The 11879-nt window shown below is 35.3% G+C and overlaps 1 protein-coding gene across 1 annotated transcript; it reads right to left on the bottom strand.

Annotated features, from left to right (window-relative positions):
* Nucleotides 1–291: 291 nt before the first annotated feature.
* LOC131614782 (uncharacterized) lies at nucleotides 292–3116 on the bottom strand. Its single transcript, XM_058886336.1, has 5 exons — nucleotides 2852–3116; nucleotides 2652–2767; nucleotides 918–1559; nucleotides 585–797; nucleotides 292–483 (listed from the first exon to the last, which is right to left on the bottom strand). The coding sequence occupies exons 1-5, from the start codon at nucleotides 3114–3116 to the stop codon at nucleotides 292–294; spliced, it is 1428 nt and encodes a 475-aa protein (XP_058742319.1).
* Between the last annotated feature and the right edge of the window lie 8763 nt (nucleotides 3117–11879).

Raw genomic sequence — 11879 nt, 5'->3', positions numbered from 1 at the left:
AATTATTAGATAAATAAAATAGAAAAATTGGGATGTTACAGGCCCCGCCTCCATGTCTGCGTCCACCGCGCCGTTTGTTGTCTACTCTGCGTCTATCTTCGAGTGCCCCACCTGTCCTGAAACGGTTTCTACAATACAAAAATGCCTCCTCTCCACCCTAATGATGCCCTCCACTAGACGCCTGCCATCAGACCCGTCAGGGAATAAATCATCGACAATGTCTCCCCGCGCCATGTCAGCTATCCCACGACACCGAGGAAGAACATCCTGAGTGTGGTCCATCTGAGCTTGTTAAGTCTGCAAAATCTCCTTGTGGGCTGGTCTGGACGGTGATCCAGGTGCGGTGGGAAGCATGTATGTGTGTGAAATTCTGTAGTACCAGGTGATGTACCCCTCGACGCAGCTCAAGTCCTTCTCTGATGTGGTCTCCCGAGCCTCGGCAAGAACCATGTGGTGCTCCCAGTCTGCAAAGACCTCATCCAGCTGCCGAAGGGTCATGACGATAGGAGAGAAGTCAGAAGTGGGCAAGGTATCGTCTGTTGGTAGTCGAACTGACGCATAGCGTGCTCCGGAAGATAACAAACAATGATGGTCGAACTGGAAGCCAACCATCTAGAATATAGTGCGATCTCATCAAACGGAACCGTCTCATGGTGATCACCATAGTAGTCGAAGTGGATGTCTTCGGTAGCCATGCGGTCAAGACAGCGCCTGTAAGGATCCGGCACCTGGTTCCCTCTAAGGGGGGCGAAGGCTCTGGCACACGGAATGTCCTCAGTGTAACCCGACACCTCTCCCTAGCCAATAATGTTAGGGAATATTGTAGTATCCAAGCATGAAAAAGAAAGGGTGATCAAACATACTATCACAAATATATAATAAAATTTGAGAAAATGTAGAAGGACAAAATTTTTTACCACTAAGAGGGTATAGTTGCCAGCCACTGTCCTCGCCTTCCACGGATATCCCTCTCCTAGTCGGTGGTAGGTGTAGGCCAGTGTATCTGCTCCCCAGTTGTGCTCACGGACACGTGCGATGTCCGATAAATACGTTAGATAAACGACATCTTTGTAGGTCGAGCTCATGTCCACAAAGAGCTGAGTGCCTATCAAATATAGCAAGTAACATCTCAGCACCCACTCTTTGTGTATGTTCGCCTCTGCCTCGTCACTAACAGCCTCTAGTGCCGCAAGAATCTCCACATCATATATCCGTTGTAAAGTGTGAAACCTTACGTCCGCTCCGCGGGTTATCTCTACCTCCTCAAGCGCATCATCAAGATCAACCCCTAACTCCTCTATCAGCATCACCTTCGCTTCTTCCTTCGTCAGCCTACCGTGACTAAGGAGGGTACCCCTGATAGATAGATGCAGGAAGCATGCAATGTCGTCTAGAGTAATGTTGATCTCTCCGTGAGGAAGATGAAAGGACGAGGTCTTTGGATGCCACCTCTCTGCATATTTCATCTGCATTCCGTTATGAATCTTCTTGAAGTCAACCGTGCAGAGGTCCCTCAGACCAGAAGCTATGAGTGCACCCCAGAACCACGACTCGTTAGGCTGCACGAGAGCGGAAATCATCCGTCCGTGGTTGTAGAACCTCTAGGGATCCCTCTCCTGAAATTTTCCAAAAAAAATCACTCTTATCTTCAAGCAAAGTCATAAACTGAATAAAAATAATAAGAAGTAATAAACGAAGAAAATTTACCTCTATATCTCAGATATGCCTAGCCGAATGATCTGCATAACCTGTCACTAGGGGTGATCGTATCCGAACAAATCCAAAAGGAAAACCGCAAACCGAACCAATACAAACCGAAAACCGCAAAAACCGCGTTTGGTTTGGATGGTTTTGGATGATTTTTGCGCCGAACCGCACGGTTCGGTTTGGTTTGCAGTTTTCATTTTACAAAACCGAACCAAACCGAACCGAACCGTATATTTAACTAAGCTTTTGAATTTCTATAATTAATTTATTATATTTCCAATCCAATTGCAATATTGTACACTCACGTCATGTGACTCACTATTCCTTCATTCTTCCTTCCTATTCAACAGTTCAACTTCATTCTTTGATTTCTCTCTCACTCATTCTAGAGAAACATTTGGTGTATATGTAGTACTGATAATATTTAGTCCTGAAGTTGTAATGTTGTATTAATATTTAGAACTGATGTTATCTGATACTTGTATATGTAGTATGTAGTTTATTATTTAGTATGTAGTTTATTAGTATGAAAAACTGTATATAGTATGTAGTATGAATAACTCAAGTTATATTAGTAATTTAGTACGTAGTATATGTAAAATACATAGTATGGTACTGTAAAATATATGATACACTTATATGGTAGTAATTTTGGTGTAAAATACATGTATGTAGGAATGAATTATTTTGGTGTAATTAGTATGAAAAACTTCTTTTTAATGATACTGTAATATATGTATGGAAGAATGAATTATTTTCCTTTTTTTATTTCAGTATATTTTTATTTTATGGTGTAAACCGCAGACCACCGAACCGATCCTAACCGCATTGGTTTGGTTTGGTTTGGTTTGGATGACTTTTTAAAAATTAACCGAACCAAACCAAACCGCATGCATTTTTATCTCGCGGTTAGGATGACTTTTATGCTTAAAACCGAACCAAACCGCACCGCGAACACCCTTACCTGTCACTAGGGACACATCTATAGGACCCTCCCGGTACCAGACATGATCTGGCACCGGATCATCCTCGCGTAGCTCAGTAGATAGCACTGAAGATCCTACAAAATATGTTACTAGCGCAGGCAAAGAAGTAGAGGAACTGCCCCGTCAACGTCTGCGGGCAGCGGACATATGTGAGGAACCCTCTGCATCATCCCGAGGCCTTCGTGATGCAGTAGTAGATGAAGTAGGTCTCTCAACTATAACGGACAGAGAAGGCCCGTAAACTGGAACGGATGGAGACGTCCCAACTAGAATGAGTGTAGCAGGTACATCTGGTGTAGCAGGTACATTAGCGGAAACAACAGCTCCATTTGTCACCTGTGATACTACACGCATCCGTTCATGCCGCACGGATGAATAATGTGCAATCCTCCCATGTATAACTCTGTCTGGATGGTCGGTCATCATGTCTGCATTGTGATTTAATAAAATCGAGTAAGCTATTAGGTAGTTATAACAAGAAAAAGAAAGAAAAATATCATCACAGAACCTTCCGTAGATGCATCTACGGAAGTGTCTTACATTTGAAAAAATGAGTTTCTTCCGTAGGTGCATCTACGGAATGACCCAACGTTCCATTCTTCTGTGGATGCCCCTACGGAAGGTTATGAAATCTCCAAAACACAACAATGGCGTCTGGTCTGTCTTACAGAGGGTTCAAACCCTTTTTTAATGGATTGATCGTCCATTTTACACTTGAACCAGGACCTACATTATAGTTAAACCTTATTTCTTACACTACTCAATCATTTCTACACCTAAAAATCAAATTCAATCTCTATTTTTAAAAACTCTAAAATAACTCGAAACTTCGAAAACTTACCGATTAAATATGGTTAGGAACTTGTTGGAATGTGTTGCTAGTTAATCTTGACGTTCCCGGCCGAACTCGAGAGGAAGAAATAAACTTGTTTGGAAGTTTGATTTTTGAGTTTGAGAAAAAGTGAGGTGGTAGCGATGAGAAAGTGAAGAATGGGAAGAGGAAGAGTCTGACGTGAATATAATATCAAATGCTTCTGTAGATGCATCTACGAAAGCTTTCGTTTGTACATCTATAGAACAAAATAACGTTAAACAAAAAAAGAGTGCTTCCGGAGGTACATCTACGAAAGCAGGGACAATTTTGCCAGTTCAGAGGTGCGTGAGAAATCCGAGGGTCTAGTAAGAAATTCTCTGAAATACTATATTAAAAAGTAAAAATTTAAAAAGGGAATCATCAACTTTTGTACTATAAAACTATTGTATTAAAATAAAGTGATTAATTACAATACACGGTTAGTGTAAAGCAACTTTACACTGTCATCCTATTAGAATGATTTATTTTGACACATAAGTATGAAATTAAGAATAAAAATAAATAAATTATAACTAAATCATTTTAATAACTACTTCTTCCATAATTCTCTCATCTTATGTGTCAAAATCTCTCATTCTAATTGAATGATGGTGTAAATTGTTTTACACTGACCGTGTATTTCAATTAATCTCTAAAATAAATAGATTAAATTAAATTAATAAAAAATGTTAAAAATTAAATATCAACAAAGTATAAATTAGCACAATATATTATACTAAAATTATATATATTTGTGCGTGCGTGCGTACGTGCGTGTGTGTGTGTGTGTGCACGCGCGCGTGTGCGTGTGTGTGATCTATTAACATTAGATGTAAGTTTAAAAGATTTACACCAAATTCCAACCGTTAAGATAATTGATCAAACGGTCATATTAAATTAAATTTAAAATAAATATCGTCTATTTGTTCTTCTAAAAAATAAGCTATTTAAAAAATAGTTTGATCAAATGCTATTAACGGTTGAGGTTTGGTATAAGTCTTTTAGACATACACCAAATGACACCAAGATATCAAAGTTTAATTTGACACTAAATCTCAACCGATAATAGTATTTGATCATAAAATATGGAGATGGATTGGGTAATAGAGACACTAGTATACCCACCCTGAACCCTCCCTGTTTATTTCAATATGTACATTATTATTTATTTTTGATAATTTATAATATTAAATATGTGGTGAATGTTTTGATATTTTGATATTTATTTATTATTTAAAATATTTGAAATGTATGAATGAAATTTTTTGAAATTATTTTATTATTTCTAAATGTAATTTGATTTTGAAAAAAATAAGTATTTCTATTTAAAAATATTGATTTCACTAAATAGATTGTAGAGGGACGGGGATACCCGAAACTATTTGTGTGAGGTTTGGATTTAAATTCTCGATTCATGTTTGAATTAGAGGCGGAGAACGGTGAATGTTTCGCGAATTGAACTTGGGTTTTGGGGAGGTAATAACCGTCTCCAATCCGTCCCGTTTTCATGCATATTTTTGTGATTCAAATGTAATGAAGTAACATACAAAACAAATTAGTAATGATCATAAAAAACGGAATGAAAAAATGATAATCAATCATTTTTTTGAAATACAACATAGTATATTATGTATAAGATACAGAAAATAGACTAACAAAGTAAATAAGAGAGTGACACAAAAAGAAAATATTTCTATGATTCAAATGTAAGGAAGTAACATACAAAACAAATTAGTAAATGAACATAAAAAAGGGAATGACTGAGTGATAATCAATTATTTTTTTGAAATACAATATAGTATATTATGTATGAGATACAGACAACAGACTAACAAAGTACACAAGAGAGTGACACAAAAAGAAAATATTTCTATGATTAAAATGTAACGAAGTAACATACAAAACAAATTAGTAATGATCATTAAAAAAAGGGAATGACAGAATGATAATCAAATATTTTTTTGAAATACAAGATAGTATATTATGTATAAGATACAGAAAACAGACTAACAAAGTAAATAACAGAGTGACACAAAATGAAAATATTTCTATGATTCAAATGTAAGGAAGTAACATACAAAACAAATTAGTAATGATCTTTAAAAAAGGGAATGACAGAATGATAATCAATCAGTTTTTTTTAAATACAAGATAGTATATTATGTATAAGATACAGAAAACAGACTAACAAAGTACATAAGAGAGTGACACAAAAAGAAAATATTTCTATGATTCAAATGTAAGGAATTAACATACAAAAAATTAGTAATGAACATAAAAAAAAATGACAGAATGATAATCAAATATTTTTTTGAAATACAATATAGTATATTATGTATAAGATACAGAAAACAAACAAACAAAGTACATAAGAGAGTGACACAAAAAAAAATTCTATGATTCAAATGTAAGGAAGTAACATACAAAACAAATTAGTAATGATCATAAAAAAGGAAATTATTGAATGATAATCAATTATTTTTTTGAAATACAAGATAGTATATTATGTATAAGATACAAAAAACAGACTAACAAAGTACATAAGAGAGTGACAGAAAAAGAAAATATTTCTATGATTCAAATGTAACGAAGTAACATACAAAACAAATTAGTAATGATCATTAAAAAAAGGGAATGACAGAATGATAATCAAATATTTTTTTGAAATACAAGATAGTATATTATGTATAAGATACAGAAAACAGACTAACAAAGTAAATAACAGAGTGACACAAAATGAAAATATTTCTAAGATTCAAATGTAAGGAAGTAGCATACAAAACAAATTAATAATGATCATAAAAAAGGAAATGACAGAATGATAATCAATCATTTTTTTGAAATACAAGATAGTATATTATGTATAAGATACAGAAAATAGACTAACAAAGTACATAAGAGAGTGACACAAAAAGAAAATATTTCTATGATTCAAATGTAAGGAATTAACATACAAAAAAATTAGTAATGATCATAAAAAAAGAAATGACAGAATGATAAACAATTTTTTTTTTGAAATACAAGATAGTATATTATGTATCAGATATAGAAAACAGACTAACAAAGTACATAAGAGAGTGACACAAAAAGAAAATAAAACAGAAAACAAATAAAAATTTAAAAACCCAAGATACTTTCCTAGGCTATTGGATTTTCTAAAACCCGTGTGATGCATAATTTCCTACAAAAGATGAGAATTTAATTTGTTGACAAATAAATTTGAGTCTTGTCAAGATTAATCTTTTGGCCTAAATTTTTTGTCTCATGACCTGGACGAAGTTATTGATCACATGTGACATAATTGGAGGGAAACACCTTATACCTCCTGGAAGTTGTCCCGCTCGACCAAAGTTTGCCATAATGGACCTTGCGGCCCAATATATATATATATATATATATATATATATATATATATATATATATATACACACACCTTATACCTCCTGGAAGTTGTCCCGCTCGACCAAAGTTTGCCATAATGGACCTTGCGGCCCAATATATATATATATATATATATATATATATATATATATATATATATATATATATATATATATATATATATATATATATATATATATATATATATATATATATATAAAGGAGACGACGTAGCTATAGTGTATTATGAGTATACTGATGCACTCGGGTGTATGCCTGCATCATTGCATTTGGCATGCCGTACGGGTACTCTTTTTGAGGCAACATGAAACTTAAGCAAGAAGGCTTTTGGTCTCCTAGATTTTACAGCGATTCCTTCACCATATATGGCGATACAGTCGATGATACTATCTAGTTGATGATAGTGGGCATTTCTTCAACTTAAGTTGGAATCCCAAAAATGCCGACAGTCTTCGTTACCCGTTGATCTCTAAGGTTTGGAGAATTACCTTGGGAAGGTAATTGATTTCTACGAGACATCTCAAGAATTTTCTAGCCACTCTTCAAGAACATAAACTCAAAAAAATCAAGTTTTTATATAGAGAAAAATCGTTCAAAAGAAACGTATGACACATTTTTCTGCAAATATATTTAGAAACATTCACACAAAAGGGTTGCATTGGGCGTTCCATTTTATTTACTGGTGTTTTTGGTAACCAATTGCGAGTTTAATAACCTAGTGAGATTAATTCGGAAAATCTCCAAAGCAATTTGTGCAAATAATTTGTATGAAAACACGTGTGTGTGTGTGTGTGTGAGAGAGAGAGAGAGAGAGAGAGAGAGAGAGACAGGAGAGGAGAGAGAGAGAGAGAGAGAGAGAAATAGAGAGAGAAATAGAGAGAGAGAGAGAGAGAGAGAGAGAGAGAGAAATAGAGAGAGAGAGAGAGAGAGATGAATGTTACTGTTTGTACATAGACGGTGCAACGACAAAACTTGAATGAAGACGGGTTTTGATAAATGACAAGGAGATAAAGTGCATTAAATAAAATTAAATAAAGGTTAAATTAAAGATAAAAAATAAATATTTCATTTAACGAAACAAGAAAACAATGAAAGTATTGGATGCATACGCATACATGTTTCTCGAGCATTGTTTCGCTCTTTGACTCGGGTACTCCAATTGTCTAGAGAGTATGTATAAAATCGTGCAATTGTTGTTACAATGTATGGGTCTTCTATATGTTCTATTTACAAGTAACTATCATTGGCAGTTCTAACCACTAGGTGATTCATATGTTTCGTCCACGTTCAGCCTTCAGGCTTCCACTAGTGCCCATACGTGTCACCCATGATCTCCTGCTTGTTTATAAACCATGTCGCAATAACTGCTTCAAACTTTCCACGAACTCTTGAGGATAACTACCAAATGTGTCGTTGACATCATCCTTGTTTGACACTTAAATTCTGGAGAATTATCTAGGTCCTAAAACTTCTTTGTGGTTGTCGACCATCACCTGAGTCGACGCATAATTTTTGTCAATTGTCTTTCTCGAGATTTTAGACATGTTTCTGAGTGATCATAATCTTGCGAGTTTATTCTTGTGATTCTTCCAAACCACAATTGCCACGTCAGTTGGCTCCCTGGTCGACGCCACATCGAGACTGGATAGTTAAAGCTTCAAGACACTTTGGCATTAATACTTGGTTTTATTGTTCTTTGACACTTCTTTAATGTCTTATAACCCTGAATGTCTCTTTATGGTGACATTCTTCATTGACTTTCTTTTAGTTGAAAATCTCAGTGTATACTCATGGGCACTTTTTTTGTTTCAGAGTAAGTTTCGATGAAAATGAGATAAGGGGATGTTCTGATAGTGACTCACTTCTGTAGTATTTACGGAGATACATATCCATGCTAATTTATGGTGTGGATTTTTGGTGTGTTCAAAAATGTGTCTCCTATTTAAAAAACATTTATAATTTTTTACAAAGGTATGTGAGCACCAAAATGTGACTCCTATTTGAAAGACATTTATAATTTTTTACAAAGATATGTTGAGCACCACTAAGAATACATTGAGCAATCCCATAATAAAAATATGTTAACTAAAAAATCCAAATATCTATTAAAAAACTCACTTCACTTCTGTTAATTCTCTTATTCTTTTACATATGTTTAAAGTTAAAATTTTATGGCTTTTACTTCTAAATTTTTTCACCATGATGCATTTTATGAATATAGCAATTTGTGATTCTTGTTTTTATATATAATTAGTAGAAGATTCGTGCGTCCGCACGGGTAATTAAATTCTTAAGATAAATAATGTATTACAAACGCATAAAAAGAAGTTTAAAAACTCGAATGAAACATAATATAGATGTAATGAAGCTATATATAGTAAAGAAAATTTAAACTCCATTTTGTATTTTACCATACACTTAATTCAATATCTTAAATGATTAATCTTAGCATAATATTTAAAATTAAATTTATAGATATAAAGTTACAAATTCAATGAGTCTAGTCTATTTTTTCCCATCCATGGGGACAAAAAAACAAAGGCTATATAATAAAGTACTAAGTGAATAATCATATATACAAACTACGGAGAGAAAATTATATAGAGGCTGGAAAAATCATATATAAACAACCTTACTACAGTTTTGTTAGCACTCACGCAATCTTAGTAACTTAATGTTATTTAGAGACAATTGCTTGAAATAAATGACAAAAAACGCTTACTCCATTGTTAATCTTAAACCTTAATAATTATAGTTAATGTAGAAACATGGTTCTTTGAGCGTCTCTTTTAAACTAAAAAGTGTTGGAATTAGACTCTCAAACCTTTGAGTAATTCCTTATCGTTAAAGATGACAATGAAGAAAATAGGAACAAAACTAGGATTAGGGTTTGCGGAAATTAAAAGAGAAGAAGGAAGTATTTTCTGCAGAGTTTCTCTCTGCCCACAAACTGTGGAAATTCTGTTATTCACTTGCAACTGCAACTTCTGTGAATACAAGATTAATGACTTGATTACAAATAATGAGGGTTACTCCCTATTTATAGATTTAGGTTAGTCTTCTCCCTAAGCCAAAGCCCAAAACTATAAAAGCCCAAAATACCTATTTTGGAGCTAAATCAAATCTAATCTATTTTAAATCTAAATCAAATCTATCTAGATTTAAAACAAACTTATGTGTAACAAACTGTTACACACTTCGATACACCTTGTGTTCGAGTAACAACCTGCCTCGACACAAGGAATTACAAATTAACACACCACCTAATTCATTGTGTCTAAGCTATCAACATTCATCATAGCTCTTAGTCTTCTGAATATTTCGACCAGCACTCCCTTCGTCATGATATCTGCAATCTGATTCTCAGTTCTGCAGTGTTCCAAATTCATCTTCCCTTTAGCTACCTGCTCTCGAAGATAATGGAACCTCATTTCGATGTGCTTGCTTCGACCATGTGCTATCGGGTTCTTCGCAAGATTGATAGTTGACATGCTGTCAATCTTCATGGTAATTGCTCCATGATCTTTACCTGTTATCTCTTCGACCAAGTTCACCATCCATGTTGCTTGACATGCACAAAGAGAAGCAGCTATGTACTCTGCTTCGCATGATGATAGTGCCACTACTGGTTCCTTTCTCGAACTCCAAGCAACTGGTGCACCACCTAGCATAAACACATATCCTGCTGTGGATTTTTGATCCTCAGCATCACTACACCAACTCGAGTCGGTGTAACCCACTAATTTGCATTCTTTTCCCTTATCAGCTGCAGGAAACAGAATGCCATAGTCGAGAGTTCCTTTCAGATACCTCAGTATCCTCTTCGCCGCTGCTAGTTGTGATACCTTTGGCTTCTGCATGAATCTACTTATCATACCTACACTGTATGCTAAGTCAGGCCTTGTGTGACAAAGGTATCTCAATGACCCAATAAGTCTTCTGTATTGGGTTGGGTCGACATCCTCTTCATCTGGGTTCTTCGACAGTTGCAATCTTGTTTCAGCAGGTGTCGAAGTCGAATTGCATTCTTCCATCTCAAATCTCTTGAGAATTTCACTTGCATATCTTCTTTGATGCATCATCAAGCCTCTACTACCCTTGTAGAATTCGATACCAAGGAAGTATGAAATTTCGCCCAAATCTGACATTTCAAATTCCTTGCTGAGATCACCTTTAAAGCCTTCGATCTCTTTCTTGCAGCTACCTGTTATCAACAAGTCATCGACATAGAGACATAGTATAAGCAATTCACTCTTGCTTCTTCTTACATATACCCCATGTTCAGTTGTGCACTTCACAAATTCTTTCTCCCTTAGGAAACTGTCGATCTTCTTATTCCAAGCTCTTGGAGCTTGCTTCAGTCCATACAGGGCTTTATGCAGTCTGTACACTTTTCTCTCTTCGCCGTGTTTCACAAACCCAACTGGTTGTGTAACATAGACTTCTTCGTCCAAGGGTCCATTCAGGAATGCACATTTAACGTCCATCTGACACATGTGCCAATTGTTCATGTTCGCTAGACCAACAACCAACCTGATCGTTTCGATCCTGGCAACAGGTGCAAAGACCTCATCGAAGTCAATTCCTTCCTTCTGAAGAAATCCTTTTGCCACAAGCCTCGCCTTGTATCGAGTCACTTCACCTTTTGGATTACACTTCACCTTGTATACCCACTTCACATCAATTGCCTTCTTGCCTTGAGGCAATTCGACAAGTGACCAAGTATTGTTGTCTTCGATGGACTTCAATTCTTCATTCATAGCTTTCACCCACTTCGAATCCTTCAATGCCTCAGTTGCATTGACAGGTTCGACATCTGCGTAGAAAGCGTAATGTACCAGCTCACCTTCATCATTGACTACATCATCTGATGTAATCACACATTCTTGCAACCTTGCAGGCATGTGTTTTGTTCTCTGAGGTCTGCCTGA

Source organism: Vicia villosa, linkage group LG6 (assembly GCF_029867415.1).
Source record: "Vicia villosa cultivar HV-30 ecotype Madison, WI linkage group LG6, Vvil1.0, whole genome shotgun sequence".
In the NCBI taxonomy this organism is placed as follows: Eukaryota; Viridiplantae; Streptophyta; class Magnoliopsida; order Fabales; family Fabaceae; genus Vicia; species Vicia villosa.
The sequence above is the reverse complement of the archived record's forward strand: the minus strand, read 5'-3'. Positions and strand labels throughout refer to the sequence as shown.

Coding starts and splice junctions, on each gene's coding strand:
- LOC131614782 (XM_058886336.1), bottom strand. CDS start 3,116: ATGACCGACCATCCAGACAGAGTTATACATGGGAGGATTGCACATTAT. Junction 2,768..2,851: donor GCCTCGGGATGATGCAGAGG/GTTCCTCACATA, acceptor CATATTTTGTAG/GATCTTCAGTGCTATCTACT. Junction 1,560..2,651: donor GTAAGGGTGTTCGCGGTGCG/GTTTGGTTCGGT, acceptor GCTCTCGTGCAG/CCTAACGAGTCGTGGTTCTG.